This window comes from Anabrus simplex, chromosome 7, assembly GCF_040414725.1.
Source record: "Anabrus simplex isolate iqAnaSimp1 chromosome 7, ASM4041472v1, whole genome shotgun sequence".
Lineage (NCBI taxonomy): Eukaryota > Metazoa > Arthropoda > Insecta > Orthoptera > Tettigoniidae > Anabrus > Anabrus simplex.
In genome coordinates, this window is record NC_090271.1 from 31,732,719 (window position 1) to 31,760,299 (window position 27,581).

The following is a 27,581-nucleotide window of genomic DNA, read 5'->3' on the forward strand; positions in this document are numbered from 1 at the left end:
AGGAAACCATGCTGCAGGGGGGATATGTATGGAATTGTAAAAGCAAGCAAACACTGGTGGATGATCTTTTCACAGATGATTGATAATGCAGGAAATACAGATACCGGGCGATAATTTGCGATATCCGACCTCTTTTCATCTGTAAAACGGGTGTGATATAAGCAAGTTTCCAGGAGCTCGGAAAGTAGCTAACTGAGAAGCACCCACTGAATATCACGCTAATAGGGTATGAAAGAGTTGCTGCTGTATTCTCAAGGAAGATCGGAGTGAGATAATCAGGACCAGTGGGTTTATTTTCTGGCAAAGACGAAAGTAGGGAATACACTTCAGATTCAGTGGTAGAAATATTACTGAGGGTAGAAATATTACTGAAGTGATAGATGTGATCGATGTGAGTGTGTATGAGGAGGGGTTAAGACAGTCATGGGATTTATGGATGGATATTACATTAAAACTATAGCCAAAACTATCACTATCTTCTGGTTTTCAAGCACGTCTCATTATTGCAATATCATTGGTGTTGTTCCTGTCCCGATAATTAACGTGCTGTAGTGTCAGCCGGTTGGTCCGAGGACTTTAGTTCTGAACTGATGGTACATCGAGATTCACTCAGTAAGGTATATAAAGAGTAGCCGGCCCCGTGGTGGAGGGTAGCGTGCCTGCCTCTTACCCGAGGCCTCGGGTTCGATTCCCGGCCAGGCAAGGGATTTTTACCTGGATCTGGAGGCTGGTTCGAGGTCCACTCAGCCTACGTGATTATAATTGAGGAGCTATCTGACGGCGAGATAGCGGCCCAGGTCTCAAGAGCCAAGAATAACGGCCGAGAGGATTCGTCGTACTGACCACACCACCTCGTAATCTTCAGGCCTTCGGTCTGTGCAGCGATCGCTTGGTAGGCCAAGGCCCAACAAGGGCTGTAGTGCCATGGGATTTGGTTTGGTTTTAAATAAAAAGTAAACTTGTGCAGCTCTTTTAAAGCACACTCCAATTGAGGTGAGCTGCATGCACTTTAACCACGTATCAGCCTTCCTACCAATCTTAAATTTCTGCAGATACCGGTAATCGAACCGGGTTTCGGACGTCAGTTAATAGAGCTATCCGTTAAGCTACGGGGTGGACACTCAGTCTGGTGAGGATCTGTCGGATGTGAGGGGCAATGAGGTTAGTCAAGCAATGTGGTCGAGGAAGTCCTTGGGCTCACAGCGTGTTATTTCAGTATCTGTCTAGGCAGTAGGAACTATGTTTGGTTATCTTGTACCCTAAAAATATATTATTTGAAGAACCAATCTCTCACCCGATTGAAAAATTCATCATCATCATCATCATCTGTTTACCCTCCAGGTTCGGCTTTTTCCTTCGGACTCAGCGAGGGATCCCACCTCTACCGCCTCAAGGGCAGTGTCCTGGAGCTTCAGACACTTGGTCGGGGATACAACTGGGGAGAATGACCAGTACCTCGCCCAGGCGGCCTCACCTACTATGCTGAACAGGGGCCTTGTGGAGGGATGGGAAGATTGGAAGGGATAGGCAAGGAAGAGGGAAGGAAGCGGCCGTGGCCTTAAGTTGGGTACCATCCCGGCATTCGCCTGGAGGAGAAGTGGGAAACCACGGAAAACCACTTCCAGGATGGCGGAGGTGGGAATCGAACCCACCTCTACTCAGTTGACCTCCCGAGGCTGAGTGGACCCAGTTCCAGCCCTCGTACCACTTTTCAAATTTCGTGGCAGAGCCGGGAATCGAACCCGGACCTCCGGGGGGTGGCAGCTAATCACACTAACCACTACACCACAGAGGCGGACCGATTGAAAAATGAACAAACAAAATAAATGTCAGTCGTAAGAAACTTAAAGTGTTAAATTTATACCTGCGTTATTTCGTGTCCTGTCTGGTTCCAGTGGCTGGTGATCGATAAACTCATCGAAGAGACACTTTCAATAAGCATTGTGGTCGAGAAGATAAATAGTAGCACAGCGACCATTATTTGGCGCTCCATCTCAACCTGAAACAGAATTGAAACCAGTGTCAACTTTGCAAACACAGTGTTTTGTTACTGTTTTGAAGGGCGTACAGGCCTTCAGTCTGTGCAGCGATCGCTTGGTAGGCCAAGGCCCAACAAGGGCTGTAGTGCCAGTCGCAAGAGCCCATTGAAAGGGGGCTCCCCATGGCACTCAAACCGGGAGCGTAGTTTGGAGACATTTGGGCCAGCTAGAAGTTGAGTTGATCGGGCGAGTTGCCCGGATGTCAGAGGCACGCGGCTGTGAGCTTGCATCCGGGAGATCGTGGGTTCGAATCCCACTGTTGGCAGCCCTGAAGATGGTTTTCCGTGGTTTCGTACTTTCTCACCAGGCAAATGCTGGGGCTGTACCCTAATTAATGCCACGCCTGCTTCCTTCCAACTCCTAGGCCTTTCGTATCCCATCGTCGCCATAAGTCCTATCTGTGTAGGTGCGATGTAAAGCAACTAGCATAAAAACGTAGTTGAGTTGAACATACTCCCTATCCCACTTCCTTTGGTGAACTGTTGTTTTCTTCTGAAGCCAGCGGTATCAAGTCTCCGAAGCATAGAGGATCTTTCATTTTCACCCGTTCGTGATCCTTGTCTTTTGCCGGTGCTGACTTTCTCCAAAGGTTCGAAACTCTTCCATTCCCCACTGCAACCTCCGTAGTATTAAGACTGGTAGGTGTTCGGTAAGAATTCACGAGCATTACATGTGCAAATAGACGATGAGCCGGGCCGATGACCTTCGACGTTAGGCCCCTTTAAAAAACAAGCATCATCACAAGACGATGAGCCAGTACAGCTGGTAGCGCAGTTCAAGTACTTTGGCCAGATTACCACAGAAAATTTACAATACCATCACGTTAGGTACATAATAGGTTTGTGATTAGAAGCAACAGAGGATGAATCAGTATGGGTTTCACAGTACGGTACCCGTGATTAGTACCACTATATGCGGAACCCACGGGCTTACGTTGCCTGTGATTAGTACCCACTATGTGAGCAACATCATGGGTTTGCGTTGCCTATGATTAGTACCCACTGTGTGAGGAACATCATGAGTCTGCGTTACCTGTGCGTATTACATTACCTGTGAGTAGTACCATAATGTGTGGAAAACCGTAAGTCTACGTTACTCATGTTTAGTACCGCTACATGAGAAATACCATGGTTCTTTCCTAACGATAATTACCATTATGAGGAGCCGTTGACCTTGATTTTGGACCCCTTTAGACAACAAGCATGGTCGATTCAGGATTGTGCTTTGGAAGCAGTCCGTTGGTCGGTATATATTATTGTTTTGAGATCGTTTTTGGGAAGGGTCGAATCCACTAATTGTTTTAAGTTCATAATTATTTATCATTGTCGTTTTTTATTCAAGTCAGTGGATTAATTTTGGAATTATTTTTAACTTTTAAAAATGCGAGCTGGATCCGCTGATTATTTTAAATTCATATTCATTCATTCTTTATCATCACGTTTTGAATTCTGGTCAATGGATGTGGTTTGGACTTTTAAATTGTCATTGCATGTACCATTAGCGGCCGATGACCTAGATCTTAGGCCCCTTTGAACAACAAGCATCATCATCATCACCAAGAAATTAGTATTTGAGTATCTATGACAAAGCAAGCATTCCTCTTGCCCTCAGATTACGTACACGAATAATGGATGCGTATGTTTGTTCTGCTGCGTTGCACTCTACAGAAACCTGGAGGTTGAAAGATTTCGAGATATGCTGTTGGCGCCGGACGCTGAAAGTTATTAAAAGAAGAAAATGACAAATGCTAAGGTGTTAGAAAACGTACAAGAGAGAAGGTAGCCTCTGAATCAAATTGGGAAGAAGAACTCATGTCGATAGGCCCTAGGCTTCGTCATGACTGAAGTTAGCGTATGACTTTTAATGCTAGGGGTGTACGAGGGCAGGTTCGGCTCGCCTGTTGCAGATCTCTTATATGACGCCCATGCGCGGCATGCATATAATGATGATGATGCTGATGATGAAGGGAGAGGGCGGAACCCCGCTGTCAGCTCTTAGCCTACTTCTGTCGTATAACATCAAGGGGTCAGCTCAAGGCTTAACTTCCCCTTTTAAAGGACGAATCACGATAAACATCATCGTATTCTCTCACTTCGTACGAGCATTTCTGATGGGGGAGATGAGGGTTCGCTCCAATCTGAGTTTCGTCTTGACGATGAAGGAGGTGTCCTTCCAGATACGAATGAGTCAGCTTTGCTGTACAATTTCTCACCACTGTCATGCGCCTGCGGATTTCAGGCTCGCAGTCATCAGTGTCAGCGACTCGTCGGCGGATGAAGAGTTGGTCTCAGCCCACAAGTGGACACGTCTAGTGCGTGGTCCGACAGCTCTGCACTCCGACCGGCCAACTGAGCTGAGGAGGCGTGGCCACTGCTTTACCATGGCTCTACATCTTTGAATTCGGGAGACGGAGAGGGCCTGGTCTCCACCGTCGACTGTCCTGGAAATAGTTTTTCCGCGGTTTTCCATTCTCCTGCACTAAGGCGAATGTCGGGACAGTTCCTAGTATAGGCCACGGCCGTCAATCCTCCCAACTTCACAGAACATCTCCTTCTCCGATGTAAATCTCCCGGCCTGAGAAACGGCGTCACCGTCTAGAAGGCCCGCCTCCCCCTTCAGGGGAGAAAGGAAAACATTTAGTAGTAGTAGTTAGCGACGGCAGACCCCAGGTATTCAAGGCTGTTGCCGGTCCAACACCCAGCGACTCTTCAGATTTACGATCATCATGCTGGTCTTCGAATGGTTGCCGGACAATTGCAGTCACGGACATTTGCTGTCACTGCAGCAGATAAAAATGTTGATCTGCAAGGAGCGAGAAGGAGCTCAGACAGGTAAGCGAGGATACCCATAGATTAAGCTAATGAGGCTCAACCCTGCTGTAGTGACTACAAATGTCCGTGATTTTGTGATGACTGCAAATGTCCGGACACCCTTCGAATTGTTGGTTTTGATTTCGTACACTCTGCTCCGTCCGCCTCTGTGGTGTAGTGGTTAGTGTGATTAGCTGCCACCCCCGGAGGCCCGGGTTCAATTAACGACTCTGCCATGAAATTTGAAAAGTGGTACGAGGGCTGGGACGGAGTCACTCAGCCTCGGGAGGTCAACTGAGTAGAGGTGGGTTCGATTCCCGCCTCAGCCATCCTCCAAGTGGTTTTCCTGGTTTCCCACTTCTCCGCCAGGCAAATGCCGGGATGGTACCTAACTGAAGGCTCCTTGTCTATCCCTTCCAATCTTTCCATCCCCCGCAAGGCCCCTGTTCAACATAGCATGTGAGGCCGCCTGGGCGATGTACTGGTCATCCTCCCCAGTTGTATCCCGACCCAGAGTCTGAAGCTCCAGGACACTGCACTTGAGGTGAACGAGGTGGGATTCCTCGCTGAGTCCGAGGGCAAAACCGAGCCTGGAGGGTAAACGGATTAAGAAAGAGAGAAAGAGACTCTGCTCCGATCATCTAATCTCCGCAAGACCGTCTCTAGTCCATGTTTACCTTTGTCTATTAGCAGAATGTCATCAGCGTATTGTAAATTGCCGAGCTGAGTGGCTCAGACAGTTGAGGCGCTGGCCTTCTGACCCCAACTGGCAGGTTCGATCCTGGCTCAGTCCGGTGGTATTTGAAGGTGCTCAAATACGTCAGCTTCGTGTCGGTGGATTTACTGGCACCTAAAATAACTCCTGGGGGACTAAATCTGGCACCTCGGCTTTTCCAAAAACCGTACGGTATAAGTAGTTAGTGAGACGTAAAGCAAATAACGTTATTATTATTATTATTATTATTATTATTATTATTATTATTATTATTATTATTATTATTATTATTATTATTATTATTATTATTATTATTATTACTAGCTGATCTACCCGTGCTTCGGTACGGGATTCTCAGAAAGACTGACTGTGTGGTTTTCCTAACTGAAATCAACATAGGTCATTACAAAAACGTAAGTATGAATGTAGCGATTAAAATCAATGTTATATAAAATACTCGATCAAATGGAAAGCCGCACGTTTTATCACTTTTCACGAACAGTAATATGGTGCCAATCTAATAGTCCAAAGTTCCAGAGCTGGGATGACCAGGCCGCAGATTGCCATGAACACTCATCTGCCAGTATTCCGCTAAATATGCACACTGTTCATTCCAATCAGTGCCTCAGAGTAGGGATTGAATAGCCCGAATGTTATGATGATCCAGTGTGTTACGTACCAGTAGTATCAGAAAATTTATAAACCAGGAGAATGGCATGCTAAAGAATAAAGTTATCTAACTCCCCAGCTACTTCCCATCAATATTCAGGCAGGCTGTTACACTCTGTACGACTGGGCGAGTTGACCGTGTGGTTAGCGGTGCGCAGCTGTGAGCTTGCATCCGAGAGATAGTGGATTCGAACCCCATTGTCGGCAGCGCTGAAGATGGTATTCCGTGGTTTCCCACTTTCACACCAGTCAAATGCTGGGCCTGTACCTTAATTAAGGCCTAAGGCACTCCTGACCCTTTCCTATCCCATCGTCGCCATAAAACCTATCTATGTCGGTGCGAGTAAATCAAATAAAAATACTCTGTACGCAGCAGTAATCCTATCTACCGGAGATGAGGGGCAACAGAAGACGCAAAGGACATCACGACAAACAATGGTCAATGTAATATTATTGTTGATCATTGTTATGACCTTTCTATATTGTAGGCCTTCACATTTATTTTTCTTTCGACTCTGTGATTTGTAAAATAATTTATGCCGTAAACTGTAGTTTCTTATTCTCCGACTTTACATACCGATTTTCATTAAATACTGTTTACCCATTTTCCCGTTACTCGGCGCTGATATAGACTTAGTAACAAAAATCAAAATTCATGAATATCTTTGTGATCATAGCCAGTACGGTAACAATGTATAAGACATTAATAATAGGAAATGTAATATTATATAACCTTAGTTATGTAGCATTCATCGATTACACCTCTAATTTGAGAATTAAATTTTAGGCCTTCCCCTAAACTACCATTTTTCTCCGCGTGAATACAATTATTGATAGCCTAGATTGTAGCAACTTATTCCCCAACTTTGCATATCCATTTTATTTAAAATACGACCACTAATAACATAAATAGTTGAGAATTCAATTTTAGGCCTTCCCCTAAACTACCATTTCGCTTAGCGTGAGTAAAATGATTTATAGCCTAGATTGTAGAGGCTTATCCCCCGACTTCACATACCGATTTTCATTAAATTCTCTTCAACCGTTTTCTCGTGATGCGTGTACAGACAGACAGACAGACAGACAGACAGACAGACAGACAGACAGACAGACAGACAGACAGACAGACAGACAGACAGACAGACAGACAGACAGACAGACAGACAGACAGACAGAAATTACGGAAAAGTAAAAAGTGCATTTTCTTGTTACTATGGACATGACTGATACAGAAATACCATTATTTTCAAATTCTGAGCAATGTACAGACAAAACTCTTATTTTATATATATAGATTATAGTAATTTATCGTAAATTGTTAGTCCGACTCCTTGGCTGAATGGTCAGCGTTGAGGGCTTCGGTTCAGAGGATCCCGTGTTTGATTCCCGGCCGGGTCGGGGATTTTAATCTCGCCCGATTAATTCTTCTGGCTCGGGGAGTGGGTGTTTGTGTTTATCCCAATAATTTCCTCTTCATATTCATACAACACAATTCACTACTAACCACCACAGAAACTCGCAATAGTGGTTACATCCCTCCATATAGGGTTTGCGTCAGGAAGGGCATCCGGCCGTAAAACAGGGCCAAATCCACATGTACTACACAGTTCGCACCCGCGACCCCACAGGTGATGGAAAAGCGGTAGAGAAAGAAGAAGAAGATCGTAAATTGTTAATCTTGTTGTGACGAACTGGGATGCCGCTCTTCCGGTCTTCGAGGATGTGCTCATTGTAGAAATTGCCTCACTCCACCACCAGTTGAGAAGATGCAGCGATTAACGAGTACCTAGGCATAATCCATTTGATCTACTTACAGGATAATACAATTTAGCTTTCACCCATAAATAAGCATCAACATTAATTTCAGCTTGTTTAATTATAACTGTTATAGTAATACGGTAAATCAGCGTGTTAGAATGTTCCTGTAATATCGTTCAAAATGGCAAGAATGTTGCATATCCAATTAAAATTTCAAGTGTATTACATCATTATTATGGCACTTATATACCTAATTAGTTTAACAAATATATCAACATTACACATTTAATAAGGAATGACAGTGCGAACACTTTTCTTTTATGTAAATAGTAAATAAAGGAGAAAAAAGAGGCAAAGTCATTTCCTTCCAGGTCACGAAGGCCCTTGGAGGGGTGGAAGGTAAAGAATACCACTATCCGTAACCTAGACACTTGATGGTGTAGTGTGTTTGGTTCTATGCCCGATCACCGTACCCTCCGCGAAGCAACCTGGTTACTCATTTTTGGTGCAGACTGCGTGAGACTCAGGTTCATTTTTTACCTGAATCGCATTACAAATTTAAAATATCATTCTGCATGGATATACTGCACAACGTCTATCCACGTACACATCTCTCGGTGGCTTTTTCCCCTGTGTTTTATCATTCCCGCCTAATGTTCCTCAGAATTTGTTTTTCACATCCCTCTACATCTTTCATATAAACGATCTAGGGTACGTAGCTGCACGATACATAACTGCTATTTATGACCGCCGCTACTTCTGGGTGGGAGTGGTAGAATACATCCTAGACATCCCCTGCTAGTCATAAAAAACGACTAAAAGGGTAACCAGGGGCTCTCAAATTGAGAGCATGCGTTAGGAACCACGGCTATGCGAGCTTAGTTTGGCATCGCTTCTACTTACTTGTACCGGTGTCCTTATTTTCCTATCTGACCTCGCTTGTTGCACACTCGTTATTGTTCTTTTCCGACTCAGACGGTATTAGGTCTGCGAGGCCTTCACGCCCTTCATGATCCTTTCCTTTCTCCATTCCTCGAAGTGTTAGTTGGACCTCATTCATTTTCCTTCTGATTTGAGGATGCTTGCCCAGTTGTTTTTCCTCTTAAAACAATAATCATCACCACCGCCACTTTACGGCCTCCATGCTCTTGATCATTCATGCAACATTTATTCAGGAGATTCCAAATTCAAACCATCAAAATATCCTACATACATCGTATTCTACAACCTTAGCGCTAGAAGTAGGGCAATGTATGTTCTAAATCACTGGCGTCAACATTTTTGTGCTGATTCATCGTCAGAGGTCATTGAACCCCAGTAGTGTACCTAGGGGGCTCTGACCCGTGGTCATTGATCCCAAGGTGAGAAGTAGGGCAATGGGGATTCGAGGAATTTGTGTAGGAGAGCAAGCCTAACCTCACGGTCACAACCTTGCAGGGGCCTAACCTCACAGGGCCTAGTTTTACAGCCAGATGTCTTTCCCGGTGCCATCTTCGAGGGGGTCTAACCTCGCAGGGCCTAGTTTTACGGCCAGATTCCTTTCCTAACCTCACAGGGCCTAGTTTCACGACCAGATGCCCTTCCTAATCTCACAGGGCCTAGTGCCCTTCCTGACGCAATATTCGAGGACCTAACCTAACAGGGCCTAGTCCTACGGCCAGATGCCCTTCCTGGCACCATCTTGGAGAGGTCTAACCTCACAGGTGGGGGCGGTAAAATAATACACACGGTATCCCCTTCCTGTCGTAAGAGGCGACTAAAACGGCCCCAAGGGCTCTGAACTTTGGAGCGTGGGTTGGTGACCACGGGGCTTTTAGGTGAGTCCTGGCATTATTTCACTTACCTGTGCAAGGATCCTCACTTTGATCTCTCCTATCCGACTTCTCAAAGTCAACTCTTGTTCTTTTCCGACCCCGACGCTATTAGGTTTGCGAGGGCTAGGGAGTACTTCATTTTACGTCCTTCGTGGCCCTTGCCTTTCTTTGGCCGATATCTTCATCTCTCAAAGTGTCGGAACCCTTCCCTTTCTTCTCTCTGATTAGTGTTATATAGAGGATGGTTGCCTCGTTGTACATCCTCTTAAAACAGTAATCACCACCACCACCCCCACCACGATCACTGGGCCTAGTTTTAAGGTCAGATATTCTTCTCTCATCACAGACGCCATTTTGGAGTGGCCTAACTAAACAGTCGCAATTTTGGGGCCCAGTCTTATGGTCAGATTCTCTTCCCTCCGCACAGGCGCCATTTTGGAGGGGCCTAACCACGCGGTCAACATCTTGGGCCCAGTTTTACGGTCAGATACCCTTCCCTATTCACAGACCCCATTTTAGAGGGATCTACGCAGATTTACGCAAGATGACTTTCACGGCGCCATCTTGGCGGGGCCTAACCTCACAGTGCGTAGTTTTACGACCAGATGCCCTTCCCACCTCACAGGGCGTAGTTTTACGACCAGATGCCATTCCTAACCTCACAGGGCGTAGTTTTATGGCCAGATGACATTCTCGATGCTATCATGGAAGGGCCTAACCTCACAGGGCCTAGTTTTACTGCCAGATACCATTCCCTGTGAGATATGCGCAAGGAAAGGCAAACTCTCAAAGTTTAGTTGCGTTTAGATTTCATTCCACGTGGTTTCATTTTCAGCCGTTGCGAGAGCGCAAGAAGCGAGTAAAGAAAATGGCTGCGGATGGAGAGCAGAAGTCGTTCTGTGTGCTTGATTACCATGTAAACAAGTCCGTGATTAGTTTTCAACGGCATTTCTGTACCAGGTATGGAAGAGACCCACCTACTGGAAAAGCCACTCGTGCGTGGTATGCAAAATTCCGAGACACGGGCTGCATCTGTAACCGAAAGTCGACTGGCCGTCATTCGAAGTAGTATAATGCAGGGATTCTGCGGCCTCCTCCCGCGGGAAATTTGAATTTTGGCGGGAGATTTGAATTTGTAAACAAAGCCACGTGCTTTTTGACAGCTGTCATCGACAACAACGCATCGCTAACCTCACTGCTGCCATCTTGACGGGCCTAAACCTCAGTAGTGCCAACTTAACCTAACTAGCGTGAGGTAAACAAAGCCACGTGTTTTTTTGACAGCCACGTGCTTTTTGACAGACAACAACGCATCGCTAACCTCAGTACTGCCATCTTGACGGACCTAAACCTTAGTGGTACCAACTTAACCTAACTAGCGTGTGGTAAACAAAGCCACGTGCTTTTTGACAGCCACGTGCTTTTTTGACAGCTGTCAACCGCCATCTTTAATCACGTGCTGCCCTCTTTAGCTACTTACCTTTGAAATGTGGTGGCGGTAAATTCCACGTGCTTTACAAACCCATGTGATTTTCTGACAGCTGTCATCCGCCATCTTTAATCCAGAGAGAACAGTGCTGCCCTCTATGTGGTGGCGGCAAATTCCACGTGCTCTTGTTTGGAAACAAATCAACATGCTTTTTTGACAGCTGTCAACCGCCATCTTTAATCACCGTGCTGCCCTCTTTAGCTACTTACCTTTGACAGCTGTCATCCGCCATCTTTAATCCAGAGAGATACGTCACAGCAGTCATCCGCCATCTTGCATCCGAAACCTCAGTGCTGCACTCTTTAGCTGAAATGTAGTGGCGGCAAATTCTTTATGCTCTTGTTTGGAAACAAAGCCACGTGCAGGTATCATCCGCCATCTTTAATCTAGAGAGCACAGTGCTGCCCTCTTTAGCTACTTACCTTTGAAATGTGGTACGTCACAGCTGTCATCCGCCATCTTACATCGCAAACCTCAGTGCTGCACTCTTTAGCTAGATACCTTTGAAATGTAGTGGTGGCAAATTCCACGTGCTCTTGTTTGGAAACAAAGCCACGTGCAGCTGTCATCCGCCATCTTTAATCCACAGAGCACCGTGCTGCCCTCTTTAGCTACTTACCTTTGAAATGTGGTACGTCACAGCTGTCATCCGCCATCTTGCACCGCAAACCTCAGTGCTGCACTCTTTAGCTAGATACCTCTGAAATGTAGTGGCGGCAAATTCTTTATGCTCATGTTTGGAAACAACCTATGCGCTTTTTTTGTCAGCTATCATCCGCCATCTTTAATCTAGAGAGCGCCGTGCTGCCCTCTATGTGGTGGTGGTAAATTCTACACGCTTTACAAACCCATGTGCTTTTCTGACAGCTGTCAACCGCTAGAGAGCACCGTGCTGCCCTCTTTATGCCGGTGATAAATTCCACGTGCTTTTTGACAGCTGTCATCCGCCATCTTGCATCACAAACCTCAGTGCTGTACTCTTTAGCTAGATACCTTTGAAATGTGGTGGCTGTAAATTCCACGTGCTCTTGTTTAGTAAACAAAGCCACGTGCTTTTTTGACAGCTGTCGTCCGCCATCTTACATCGCAAACCTCAGTGCTACACTCTTTAGTTGAAAAATGGTGGCGGATAATTTAAAAAGAAAAATTCTACAGCAGCCATCTCTCGACGCTAATTGCACAAGATGGTGGCTATAATGACTCCTTAAAGGTGCTTATGCGAGATGATCGCTACAGATAGTTTCTTATGAGACGCCCTTGGGATGCTTGCGCAAGATGGCGGTTATACAAGGCTCCTTATGAGACACCCTAGGGATGCTTGCGCAAGATGAAGGTTGCTCTTATGAGGCGGCTTAAGGATCCTTGCACAAGATGCCTAGACACGCCCTAAGGATGCTTGCGCAAGATGGCGGACGCAAGATGGCGGCTATACATAGCTCCTTATGAGACAGCCAGTACTCGATACAACATGTGATCAGAACATTGATTGATGTGTTCAGAACACAAAATAAGTGATCAAGACTAGAATCGAACACTGTACTCGAAGTCGTTAACTTCAACATGTGATTAAAACATTGCTTGGTGTGTTCAGAACACTACATAAGTAGAATCGAACGCTGTACAACATGTTAGGGGATACCTTTGTGCTAAGAAGATCAGATCGAAACATAATAAGACTAGAATCGAACACTGCACTCGATGTCGTTAACCTTAACATGTGAACAGAACACTGATTGATGTGTTCAGATCACTAAACAAGTAGAACCGAACACTGTACAACATGTTAGGGGATACCATTGTTCTAAGAAAATTAGATTGAAACATAACAAGACTAGAATCGAACACTGCACTCGATGTCGTTAACCTTAACTTGCGAACAGAACATTCATTGATGTGTTCAGATCACTAAGCAAGTAGAACCGAACACTGTACAACATGTTAGGGGATACCTTTGTTCTAAGAAAATTAGATTGAAACATAACAAGACTAGAATCGAACACTGCACTCGATGTCGTTAACCTTAACATGTGATCAGAACATTGAGTGATGTGTTCAGATCACTAAACAAGTAGAACCGAACACTGTACAACATGTTAGGGGATACCTTTGTTCTAAGAAGATCAGATTGAAACATAACAAGACTAGAATTGAACACTGCACTCGATACAACATGTGATCAGAACATTGATTGATGTGTTCAGATCACTAAACAAGTAGAACCGGACACTGTACAACATGTTAGGGGATACCTTTGTTCTAAGAAAATTAGATTGAAACATAACAAGACTAGAATCGAACACTGCACTCGATGTCGTTAACCTTAACATGTGATCAGAACATTGATTGATGTGTTCAGATCACTAAACAAGTAGAACCGAACACTGTACAACATGTTAGGGGGTACCTTTGTTCTAAGAAGATCAGATTGAAACATAACAAGACTAGAATTGAACACTGCACTCGATACAACAGGTGATCAGAACATTGATTGATGTGTTCAGATCACTAAACAAGTAGAACCGAACACTGTACAACATGTTAGGGGATACTTTGTTCTAAGAAGATCAGATTGAAACATAACAAGACTAGAATTGAACACTGCACTCGATACAACATGTGATCAGAACATTGATTGATGTGTTCAGATCACTAAACAAGTAGAAGCGAACACTGTACAACATGTTAGGGGATACCTTTGTTCTAAGAAAATTAGATTGAAACATAACAAGACTAGAATCGAACACTGCACTCGATGTCGTTAACCTTAACATGTGATGCGATACAACATGTTAGGGGATACCTTTGTTCTAATAAAATTAGATTGAAGCATAGCAAGACTAGAATCGAACACTGTAAGAACATTGTTTGATGTGTTCAGAGCAAAAGTACAACTTCAATGATTTACCTAGTGTAAAACACACACTGTGCACATATCGCATAGCTATCTCGCCTATCACTTGCCTAGTATGAAAATCAAAAACACACTGTGCACATATCGCATAGCTAACTCGGCAACACTTCAAATGATTTGCTTAGTACGAAAATAAAAAATCTATACCGCGTAGCTAACTCGTTCATCGCACTGCTAAGACGCTTAGTAATTTCAAATACACTGATATATGTCATACGAAAATCAAGAAAGCACACTGCGTAGCGAACTCGCTCGGGTCACTGGCTTAGTAATTGCAAGACGACTAGAACACTGATACACACACGGATAAGAATGTTGCGAGATACTATATACTTACATGTTAAAAAAATATTGGGGGTGAAAGATCATAAATTATATGTACACATGTTGTCTCCTCCAAGTTGTAAGACGAAATAGACGCAGTACTGCGAGTTTCCGCTCTAGCTGGCGAACGGAAGTAGCGTGATATCTCAGCAAAAAAAAAAAAAATAAAAAAAAATGCGTGAGCTTGCATACATGCAAGTCAGACACAATGATGGATACCGCGATTCAAATCCTGGCAACTTGTGCCGTCAGGAAGGGCATCCGGCGAGCATCTAGCTGTAAATCCCCGATTCTCATGTTAGAAAGGGCAACTTGTTGTAAAACATTCTTAATCCCAGTTCTTTGACGTCAGGAAGGGCAACCGGTCGAAAACAATAGTGTATGATGTAAGAGGCTAGATACTGCTAGTTTTGCGTCAGGAAGGGCAACTAGTCTTAAAACAAATTCTTGCGATTTAAAATCTTAGTTTTGCGTCAGCAAGGGCATCCGGCTGTAAAACAATAGTTCATGATACAGCGATTTAAAATCTAAGAAGAGCATCTAGCTGTAAATCCCCGATTCTCGTGTTAGAAGTTGAAAAACAGATTCTTAATCTGAGTTCTGTGACGTCAGGAAGGGCAACAGTTCGAAAACAATAGTGTATGATGTAAGAGGCTAGATACTGCCAGTTTTGCGTCAGGAAGGGCAACTAATCTTAAAACAAATTCTTGCGATTTAAAATCTTAGTTTTGCGTCAGGAAGGGCATCCGGCTGTAAAATAATAGTTCGTGATACAGTAATTTAAAATCTAAGAAGTGCATCTAGCTGTAAAACCCCGATTCTCGTGTTAGAAGTTGTAAAAGAGATTCTCAATCCGAGTTCTTTGACGTCAGGAAGAGCAACCGGTCGAAAACAATAGTGTATGATGTAAGAGGCTAGATACTGCCATTTTTGCGTCAGGAAGGGCAACTAGTCTTAAAACAAATTCTTGCGATTTAAAATCTTAGTTTTGCGTCAGGAAGGGCATCCGGCTGTAAAACAGTAGTTCGTGATACAGCGATTTAAAATCTAAGAAGAGCATCTAGCTGTAAAACCCCGATTCTCGTGTTAGAAGTTGTAAAACAGATACTTAATCTGAGTTCTTCGACGTCAGGAAGGGCAACCGGTCGAAAACAATAGTGTATGATGTAAGAGGCTAGATACTGCTGCGATTTCAAATCTTAGTTATGCGTCAGGAAGGGCATCCGGCTGTAAACAATAGTTCACGATACAGCGATTTAAAATCTAAGAAGTGCATCTAGCTGTAAAACCCCGATTCTCGTGTTAGAAGTTGTAAAAGAGATTCTTAATCCAAGTTCTTTGACGTCAAGAAGGGCAACCGGTCGAAAACAATAGCGTATGATGTAAGAGGCTAGATACTGCCAGTTTTGCATCAGGAAGGGCAACTAGTCTTAAAACAAATTCTTGCGATTTAAAATCTTAGTTTTGCGTCAGGAAGGGCATCCGGCTGTAAAACAATAGTTCGTGATACAGCGATTTAAAATCTAAGAAGTGCATCTAGCTGTAAAACCCCGATTCTCTTGTTAGAAGTTGTAAAACAGATTCTTAATCTGAGTTCTTTGACGTCAGGAAGGGCAACCGGTCGAAAACAATAGTGTATGATGTAAGAGGCTAGATACTGCTGCGATTTAAAATCTTAGTTATGCGTCAGGAAGGGCATCCGGCTGTAAACAATAGTTCACGATACAGCGATTTAAAATCTAAGAAGTGCATCTAGCTGTAAAACCCCGATTCTCGTGTTAGAAGTTATATAAGAGATTCTTAATCCAAGTTCATTGACGTCTGGAAGGGCAACCGGTCGAAAACAATAGTGTATGATGTAAGAGGCTAGATACTGCCAGTTTTGCATCAGGAAGGGCAACTAGTCTTAAAACAAATTCTTGCGATTTAAAATCTTAGTTTTGCGTCAGGAAGGGCATCCGGCTGTAAAACAATAGTTCGTGATACAGCGATTTAAAATCTAAGAAGTGCATCTAGCTGTAAATCCCCGATTCTCGTGTTAAAAAAAAAGCATCTAGTTGTAAAAGAGATTCTTAATCCAAGTTCTTTGACGTCAGGAAGGGCAACCGGTCGAAAACAATAGTGTATGATGTAAGAGGCTAGATACTGCTTTTTAAAATCCTAGAAGGCTATCCTGTTGTAAAACGGATTCTTGTGATTTAAAATCTCGCGTCAGGAAGGGCAACCGGTCGTAAAACGAATTCTTGCGATTTAAAACTCATGCGTCAGGAGGAGGCACTCGGCTTTAAAACATATTTTTAATCACGGTCCTGCTAAGTTAGGAACCACATCTAGCTGTATAAACAGGAGCTTCAAACATTTACAGTTTTAAGCTTTAGGAACGGGTTATGGGTTACATTTTCTGTTCTACTACATAGAACACTATCTTTGAAGTTGTATCGGCGCAGTCATTCAGAGCGAGGTATGGAATGCATGTGTTAGCTGAAATTGTACACTCGGCTTCCGGCCACACTAACCTTGAACGAAGACACTGCATGCTGATGAGCGACTTGTAACTCACCGTGTAAGCTCCTAACATAAATTATCATGATTGTACGGAGAGGTTAAAACACACAGTGATAGCATATAGCCCCCCCCACCTCCTATCGAAAGAGCCTGCACGGCGCCAGCATGTAGGCTACTCCTGTTGAAGGAGCCTGTACAAGGTTTAACACCCCTCTATCAACAGCCCTTACTTAATACTAGCTTTTTTGCACACCCTCGAAACTGCCTAAGAATGTAATATACTACCGTAGGGAGAGGGTAAAACTCGGTGCCAGCACATAGCCTACTCCTACCGAAGAAGCCTGCACACAGCTTAACGCCTCCATCCCACAAATGAATCACCCTCAACACTCTTGTACTCACAATCAGTTTCGGGGAAGCCTGCACAAGGTTTAACACCCCCATCAACAGCCCTTACTTAATGCTGGCTTTTTGCACGCCCTCAGCCTGCACACAGCTTATCACCTCCATCCGACAGATGAATCACTATCAAGATCTTGTACTCACAATCATTTTCGAAGGAGTCTGCACAAGGTTCAACGTCCCCATCAACAGCCCTTACTTAATGCTGGCTCTTTGCACGCCCTCGAAACTACCTGAGAATGTAATACACAAGAGTAGGATCACCCCCATCCGACAAATGAATCACCCTCAACACGAGTTTTACAGCTAGATGCACTTCTTAGATTTTAAATCGCTGTATCGTGAACTATTGTTTTACAGCCGGATGCCCTTCCTGACGCAAAACTAAGATTTTAAATCGCAGGAATTTGTTTTAAGACTAGTTGCCCTTCCTGACGCAAAACTAGCAGTATCTAACCTCTTACATCATACACTATTGTATTCGACCGGTTGCCCTTCCTGACGTCAAAGAACTCGGATTAAGAATCTATTTTACAACTTCTAACACGAGAATCGGGGTTTTACAGCTGGATGCTCTTCTTAGATTTTAAATCGCTGTATCACGAACTATTGTTTTACAGCCGGATGCCCTTCCTGACGCAAAACTAAGATTTTAAATCGCAAGAATTTGTTTTAAGACTAGTTGCCCTTCCTGACGCAAAACTAGCAGTATCTAACCCCTTACATCATACACTATTGTTTTCGACCGGTTGCCCTTCCTGACGTCAAAGAACTCAGATTAAGAATCTCTTTTACAACTTCTAACACGAGAATCGGGGTTTTACAGCTAGATGCTCTTCTTAGATTTTAAATCACTGTATCACGAACTATTGTTTTACAGCCGGATGCCCTTCCTGACGCAAAACTAAAATTTTAAATCGCAAGAATTTGTTTTAAGACTATTTGCCCTTCCTGACGCAAAACTGGCAGTATCTAGCCTCTTACATCATACACTATTGTTTTCGACCGGTTGCCCTTCCTGACGTCAAAGAACTTGGATTAAGAATCTCTTTTACAACTTCTAACACGAGAATCGGTGTTTTACAACTAGATGCACTTCTTAGATTTTAAATCGCTGTATCGTGAACTATTGTTTTACAGCCGGATGCCCTTCCTGACGCAAAGCTAAGATTTTAAATCGCAAGAATTTGTTTTAAGACTAGTTGCCCTTCCTGACGCAAAACTAGCAGTATCTAACCTCTTACATCATACACTATTGTTTTCGACCGGTTGCCCTTCCTGACGTCAAAGAACTCGGATTAAGAATCTGTTTTACAACTTCTAACACGAGAATCGGGGTTTTACATCTAGATGCTCTTCGTAAATTTTAAATCACTGTATCACGAACTATTGTTTTACAGCCGGATGCCCTTGCTGACGCAAAACTAAGATTTTAAATCGCAAGAATTTGTTTTAAGACTAGTTGCCCTTCCTGACGCAAAACTGGCAGTATCTAGCCTCTTACATCATACACTATTGTTTTCGACCGGTTGCCCTTCCTGACGTCAAAGAACTCAGATTAAGAATCTGTTTTTCAACTTCTAACACGAGAATCGGGGATTTACAGCTAGATGCTCTTATTAGATTTTAAATCGCTGTATCATGAACTATTGTTTTACAGCCGGATGCCCTTGCTGACGCAAAACTAAGATTTTAAATCAGAAGAATTTGTTTTAAGACTAGTTGCCCTTCCTGACGCAAAACTAGCAGTATCTAGCCTCTTACATCATACACTATTGTTTTCGACCGGTTGCCCTCCCTGACGTCAAAGAACTGGGATTAAGAATGTTTTACAACAAGTTGCCCTTTCTAACATGAGAATCGGGGATTTACAGCTAGATGCTCGCCGGATGCCCTTCCTGACGGCATAAGTTGCCAGGATTTGAATCGCGGTATCCATCATTGTGTCTGACTTGCATGTATGCAAGCTCACGCATTTTTTTTTTTGCTGAGGTATCATGCTACTTCCGTTCGCCAGCTAGAGCGGAAACTCGCAGTACTGCGTCTATTTCGTCTTACAACTTGGAGGAGACAACATGTGTACATATAATTTATGATCTTTCACCCCCAATATTTTTTTAACATGTAAGTATGTAGTATCTCGCAACATTCTTATCCGTGTGTGTATCAGTGTTCTAGTCGTCTTGCAATTACTAAGCCAGTGACCCGAGCGAGTTGGCTACGCAGTGTGCTTTCATGATTTTCGTATGACATATATCAGTGTATTTGAAATTACTAAGCGTCTTAGTAGTGCGATGAACGAGTTAGCTACGCGGTATAGATTTTTTATTTTCGTACTAAGCAAATCATTTGAAGTGTTGCCGAGTTAGCTATGCGATATGTGCACAGTGTGTTTTTGATTTTCATACTAGGCAAGTGATAGGCGAGATAGCTATGCGATATGTGCACAGTGTGTGTTTTACACTAGGTAAATCATTGAAGTTGTACTTTTGCTCTGAACACATCAAACAATGTTCTTACAGTGTTCGATTCTAGTCTTGCTATGCTTCAATCTAATTTTATTAGAACAAAGGTATCCCCTAACATGTTGTATCGCATCACATGTTAAGGTTAACGACATCGAGTGCAGTGTTCGATTCTAGTCTTGTTATGTTTCAATCTAATTTTCTTAGAACAAAGGTATCCCCTAACATGTTGTACAGTGTTCGCTTCTACTTGTTTAGTGATCTGAACACATCAATCAATGTTCTGATCACATGTTGTATCGAGTGCAGTGTTCAATTCTAGTCTTGTTATGTTTCAATCTGATCTTCTTAGAACAAAGTATCCCCTAACATGTTGTACAGTGTTCGGTTCTACTTGTTTAGTGATCTGAACACATCAATCAATGTTCTGATCACCTGTTGTATCGAGTGCAGTGTTCAATTCTAGTCTTGTTATGTTTCAATCTGATCTTCTTAGAACAAAGGTACCCCCTAACATGTTGTACAGTGTTCGGTTCTACTTGTTTAGTGATCTGAACACATCAATCAATGTTCTGATCACATGTTAAGGTTAACGACATCGAGTGCAGTGTTCGATTCTAGTCTTGTTATGTTTCAATCTAATTTTCTTAGAACAAAGGTATCCCCTAACATGTTGTACAGTGTTCGCTTCTACTTGTTTAGTGATCTGAACACATCAATCAATGTTCTGATCACATGTTGTATCGAGTGCAGTGTTCAATTCTAGTCTTGTTATGTTTCAATCTGATCTTCTTAGAACAAAGGTATCCCCTAACATGTTGTACAGTGTTCGGTTCTACTTGTTTAGTGATCTGAACACATCACTCAATGTTCTGATCACATGTTAAGGTTAACGACATCGAGTGCAGTGTTCGATTCTAGTCTTGTTATGTTTCAATCTAATTTTCTTAGAACAAAGGTATCCCCTAACATGTTGTACAGTGTTCGGTTCTACTTGCTTAGTGATCTGAACACATCAATGAATGTTCTGTTCGCAAGTTAAGGTTAACGACATCGAGTGCAGTGTTCGATTCTAGTCTTGTTATGTTTCTATGTGATCTTCTTAGAACAAAGGTATCCCCTAACATGTTGTACAGCGTTCGATTCTACTTATGTAGTGTTCTGAACACACCAAACAATGTTTTAATCACATGTTGAAGTTAACGACATCGAGTACAGTGTTCGATTCTAGTCTTGATCACTTATTTTGTGTTCTGAACACATCAATCAATGTTCTGATCACATGTTGTATCGAGTACTGGCTGTCTCATAAGGAGCTATGTATAGCCGCCATCTTGCGTCCGCCATCTTGCGCAAGCATCCTTAGGGCGTCTCTAGGCATCTTGTGCAAGGATCCGTAAGCCGCCTCATAAGAGCAACCTTCATCTTGCGCAAGCATCCCTAGGGTGTCTCATAAGGAGCCTTGTATAACCGCCATCTTGCGCAAGCATCCCAAGGGCGTCTCATAAGAATCTATCTATAGCGATCATCTCGCATAAGCACCTTTAAGGAGTCATGTATAGCCACCATCTTGTGCATTTAGCGTCGAGAGATGGCTGCTGTGGAATTTTTCTTTTCAAATTGTGAAGTGGAACTGGGAAACGATATATGTGCCAAAATCAAACATCGTGGGAAATTAAAGAAAACTATATTACGTTGAAACTAATATGTTTTACTACATTTTGACAATTTCCAGGTATCATTTAGGTTAAAAGAAAGATAATGATATAGAACAGTGTAGTACAGTCCTGCTCATTGAGACGCAGAAGTGCAACAAATGTACAGTTTTCGGGAAAGATATAAGTGCCATGCGAAATGTCTTTAGAAAGTGATACAAGTGTGAGGAGCAGGGAGCATGATATCGACAGTGACAATATTATTATGTTGAACGGAATTTATTAAAGAACATACTATACTATGCAACTGATGACAAAAATATGAGAGAGCAAAGTAGGTCTAATATCGTTCATTCATAACATTACGTAACAAAGGTTCCCAGCATTTCTCACTTACAAAGTTCTTTATAAAAGTCATAATACTTTGGATCCATATATTCCAGCATTGCCAGAAGATCTTTTTTTTTTCTCTGCTGAAATTTTGCTGCCAGAATTGGAAGGGCTGAACTTCAAAGTTAAAATATCTTGCACTTTCTTCCCTTTTTTTAGAACTTGGTGTGTTGTCCACTCTTCCATAGCATTGAATGTGCGCCTAGTTTTGATAGTCGTGGGAGTAGTGGAGGAAACCTGAATCCATGAAACCTTACTTATTTGTACCTTCGTAGTATTCAGGAACTCATCGGCCTTAGAAGCAAAATCCAGGAAGTCGCTACTTTGCATAGCTGTTACTTTGAAAGGTTTCTTAATCCTGGCCGACCTAACAATGTTATGGAGATCCTCCGGCACCATAGCTTTACACACTTTCTTACGTTTCTCGATCACACCGAAATCCCGATCACATGGCATATAACTGTGGCCACTGACAAGAAATTTCATATCTATGTACTCAAACTGCTTTTGTGTTGCTAGGTACACTAGTACCATTAAAATCATTCGATTTTTGTTTTGTCCGGCGCAGTTATCACACCACAGTGTCAGTCTCATCTTAGTATTGTTATGGGATGTGAGAACACGGAAGAGACATGAAGCAATTTCGTTGCCTCCGCGACCTGCTATACCCTCGTGCCACATGCACATGTAGCTATCACCAGTATCGCCAATATTAACACACAAATTGAAATTTGAGAGCTGCCTTGAATAGAACATAGCACTATGTGTTAAGGTTGGTGTGAAAAGAACTTGCTGCAGGTCCATGGATACACATAACATGTCACTTAAAGGCATCTGTGATGCATGTCTATCTTTGCTTAGTAAAGAAAGTGCTTTCTCAGCCTTACGTTGATGTAATTCAAGTTGCTTTTCTATTGCAGTCTTTGTAGCTGGAGAAGCTTTAAGTTGAATATGCATATGATCACAGGTACGGCATGTGTCAGTTTTAGGCTTACCAAATGACACATTCGGAAAATCGTTCTTTAAAACTCCTTGATAATACTTGTACTGCACATGGGATTCAGGATATTTGAGCTGGAATGCATGATACATGCGACTGACATTTAAATCAGCACTCAGATACAGCTTGCTACTAGCATTCCTTCCATAATAGCTCTCCTCTTTCGGAAATGACTGTATGTGCTCGCGAACGAGGTTATGGTCTTCCTCAGTATACTTCATCTTATGGATGTGAGACAAAGGGTATCTTCCTCTTTGATCATTGTAGGCGCTGTTGCCCAATTTCTTCTTCATATTCAATGTTTGTATCCTTCTGTTGGACACACCAAAAATTTCTTTAAATGTTTTCGCACATACCTGGACAAGACCGTTTCCACTCGGAACTGAATAACACATAGTCGCTTGTCGCTTGCTTTCGCTGGGATCCGAATAAGTTCCATGTCGCCTTCTAGCAATGTTCACAATGTCTATGCGATTCATGAGGTATGTTCCCTGTTGCTCATTAGAAAGCTCGTAAAATTCTAAGAAGAGTCGTTCTTTCTGCTCCTGCGACAGGTCTCGGCACTTGTATTTACACTTGCAGCTCGCCTGTAATAAGCAAATGAGGATTATAATCATGAAATCTTAATTTAGTTAAGGTGATCACGATAATCGAATTTAAATGGGAGAGAGGTTTATTGAAATTTAATTTTGTTAGCAGTCGTGAATGTATACATAACCTACATGCATGGCTGCAGGCGGAAAAAATATATCATACATACCGTAGATGGAGGCGGAAGTTTCCCTGGTTTCATTTCACCTTTGCCATTAACATAAGGACGTCCATGAATGCGACGTTCTCTGTTAACAATACGTTGTTTTGCTTTTGTCCCACCATTCGCAGCTTGCATTTTGCTAACTTTCTGCAAGTAAACAACTCGTTGGCGCGCAAACAGTTCCACAGAGCGAGCTGGCACTTGTATCACTCCCTACAACAAATGCCGTTGGACTTGTATCAGGCTCCATCTATCGGACAGAGTTTGAACTACAAAGGGTGGTTGGTTCAACTTATATCCTTTTCCATATTATTGGCGATGGCACATAGATCACTTTTAGCGAAAAAAACGCATTTTGCATTTTGTGGCACTTGTATCGTTTCCCAGTTCCACTTCACAATTATCCGCCACCATTTTTCAACTAAAGAGTGTAGCACTGAGGTTTGCGATGTAAGATGGCGGATGACAGCTGGCAAAAAGCGCGTGAGTTTGTTTACTAAACAAGAGCACGTGGAATTTGCCGCCACCACAGTTCAACTAAAGATGGCAGCACGGTGCTCTCTTGATTAAAGATGGCGGATGACAGCTAACAGAACTTTTCAAATTACCCGCTACTACAGAGAGCAGCAAGGTGCTCTGTGGATTAAAGATGGCGGATGACAGCTGACGAATTTACCCGCAGCACAGTGCTCTATTGATTAAAGATGGCGGACGACAGCTGTCAAAAAAGCACGTGGCTTTGTTTACTAAACAAGAGCACGTGGAATTTATCGCCACCACATTTCAAAGGTATCTAGCTAAAGAGTACAGCACTGAGGTTTGTTATGCAAGATAGCGTATGACAGCTGTCAAAAAGCACGTGGAATTTATCACCGGCATAAAGAGGGCAGCACGGTGCTCTCTAGCGGTTGACAGCTGTCAGAAAAGCACATGGGTTTGTAAAGCGTGTAGAATTTACCACCACCACATAGAGGGCAGCACGGCGCTCTCTAGATTAAAGATGGTGATTGATAGCTGACAAAAAAAAAAGCGCATAGGTTGTTTCCAAACATGAGCATAAAGAATTTGCCGCCACTACATTTCAAAGGTATCTAGCTAAAGAGTGCAGCACTGAGGTTTCGGATGCAAGATGGCGGATGACTGCTGTGACGTATCTCTCTGTATTAAAGATGGCGGATGACAGCTGTCAATGGTAAGTAGCTAAAGAGGGCAGCACTGTGATTAAAGATGGCGGTTGACAGCTGTCAAAAATGCATGTTGATTTGTTTCCAAACAAGAGCACGTGGAATTTGCCGCCACCACATAGAGGGCAGCACTGTTCTCTCTGGATTAAAGATGGCGGATGACAGCTGTCAGAAAATCACCTGGGTTTGTAAAGCACGTGGAATTTACCGCCACCACATTTCAAAGGTAAGTAGCTAAAGAGGGCAGCACGGTGATTAAAGATGGCGGTTGACAGCTGTCAAAAAAGCACGTGGCTGTCAAAAAGCACGTGGCTTTGTTTATCACACGCTAGTTAGGTTAATTTGGTACCACTAAGGTTTAGGCCCGTCAAGATGGCAGTACTGAGGTTAGCGATGCGTTGTTGTCTGTCAAAAAGCACGTGGCTGTCAAAAAAACATGTGGCTTTGTTTACCTCGCACTAGTGAGGTTAAGTTGGCACTACTGAGGTTTAAGACCGTCAAGATGTCAGTACTGAGGTTAGCGATGCGTTGTTGTCTGTCATAAAGTACGTGGCTGTCAAAAAACACGTGGCTTTGTTTACCTCACGCTAGTTAGGTTAAGTTGGTACTACTGAGGTTTAGGCCCGTCAAGATGGCAGCAGTGAGGTTAGCGATGCGTTGTTGTCGATGACAGCTGTCAAAAAGCACGTGGCTTTGTTTACAAATTCAAATCTCCCGCCAAAATTCAAATTTCCCGCCAAAATTCAAATTTCCCGCCAGAATTCAAATTTCCCGCCAAAATTCAAATTTCCCGCGGGAGGAGGCCGCAGAATCCCTGCATTATACTACTCTTCGACCGGGGAAGAGACAGTGGAACGTATTCGCGCCAGTTTCGTGCGGAGTCCGCAGAAGTCCACCTACCGGGCAGCGAGGCAACTTGAACTTCCACAGGCAACTGTTTGGCGCATTCTGCGGAAACGTTTACGAACGAAACCTTACCACTTGCAACTGGTGCAACGAGACATTGGCATAACGCTGGATAGGTCGTGCATCTCAGGAGGATCGAACTCTCATTCGTTGGCCATCGCGTTCCCCCGACTTAACCAGATGTTATTTCTTCTTGTGGGGTTTCGTAAATGATCATGTTTACGTACCACCTCTTCCACTAACATTGGACGACCTTCGTGCCCGCATCACAGCAGCCATCGCAGATATTGACCGCGACACACTACACAAGGTTTTGTAGGAGATAAACTATCGGCTTGATGGATGTCGTGTTACGCGAGGTGCTCACATAGAACACTTGTGATATGACTGAAAAGAACTTTGAGAGTTTACCGTTCTTAGCACATGACTCACATTAGGATATGTTTATTAGATTTCACAGAATAAATTTAGGAAATCGTGTCCATAATTTTGAATTGTCCTTCATTCTTCTCACGATATAATTAAATTCGAATTCAATTACGTTAAAATTTCAATAATTGTTATCTCTCCAATTCTTCACTGTGGACAGAAGATGCTATTTTATATCATTGCCAAGGGGCTCACAACTCGCGAGCGGCTGCTTTTGCAGACAAATGAGAATACTTACTTGCAGATATGTTTTTACTATTAAACTGAATAAATGTTCATTAATTCACAACTAGAGGCCCGGGTTTCAAATTCCCAATAACAAACTATCAGTTAGAGCATCAATTGTAATGTTAATTAGTAAAAATATAATTCTGTTTTTCGAACCCGGGGATCTTAGCGCACAAAATTGCCGGTCCTCCCCCCTCCCTCTACCCGCACACCTGAGACAAGATTGAACCTGCACTGTTTGCGGCAGGAAGGCCAGCACCGTCCGAGCCATTCAGCGTAACAGGGTAAGGTAAGTAGTAGTATACAAATTCGAATTATTAGATTGTGTGTGCTAGAAAAAAGCCATCCTCTCCTCTTTGCAGCGAGGGGCATATAACGCTGATAATGGCTTTTTGTCTGATGGATGGGGACGTAAAGCTTTGTGCAGACCTTTTGATGCTATTCGACAGGAGAAGGGTTTTACCCTCTCCCTTCCTACTATCATATAACATGTTATTCATTTCATCTTATTATCTTGCGTAATAAGCTTGAGGTCAGGAAGGGCATCCGGTTATAAAAAATCCATTCATAACAATCATCTCATCACAAATCCCTCTGACGTCAGGAAGGGCATCTAACTGTAAAACTAGGTCAGATGAGGATAGAAGGGCGTACTACCTTAAAAAACTGAGCCAGATCAGGAGGAGTACGCTACTAGGAAGATGATGAGGAGGAGAGAAGAGCATCGGTCAGTCAAACAAGGTCAGTTGAGGAGCGAAGGGGATCTGACCGTAAAACTAGGCCAGGTGAGGAGGGAAGAGCACCTGTCCTTAAAACTGGGCCAGATGAGGAGGAGGGATGGGCACCTGATCGTAAAACTTAGCCACATGGGGAGGAGGGAAGGGCATCTGACCGTTTAAACCGGGCAAGATGATGGTGAATGTGAGGATAGGCCCCTACAAAATGCCGTCTAAGAGGAGAGAAAGACATCTGACCGTAAAACTGGGCCCAAGATGGCAACTGTAATGATAGGCCCCTCCAAAATGGCGTATGTGAGAAGCGAATGGGCATCTGACCGTAAAACTGGGCCCAAGATGGCGGCTATATACTTAGACCCCTCCAAAATGGCGCCTTGATGAGGGAAGGGCATCTGGC

The 27,581-nt window shown here is 43.2% G+C and overlaps 1 protein-coding gene across 1 annotated transcript in view; it reads right to left on the bottom strand.

The window, feature by feature from the left end:
* LOC136877219 (hemolymph lipopolysaccharide-binding protein) overlaps window positions 1-27,581 on the bottom strand; it is a 94,553-nt gene that overhangs the window by 55,619 nt on the left and 11,353 nt on the right. The window contains exon 2 of the mRNA XM_067151068.2: window positions 1,865-1,999. Coding sequence (XP_067007169.2) covers window positions 1,865-1,993 — 129 coding nt within the window. The 5' untranslated portion in view covers window positions 1,994-1,999. The remainder of the gene's footprint in view (window positions 1-1,864; window positions 2,000-27,581) is intronic.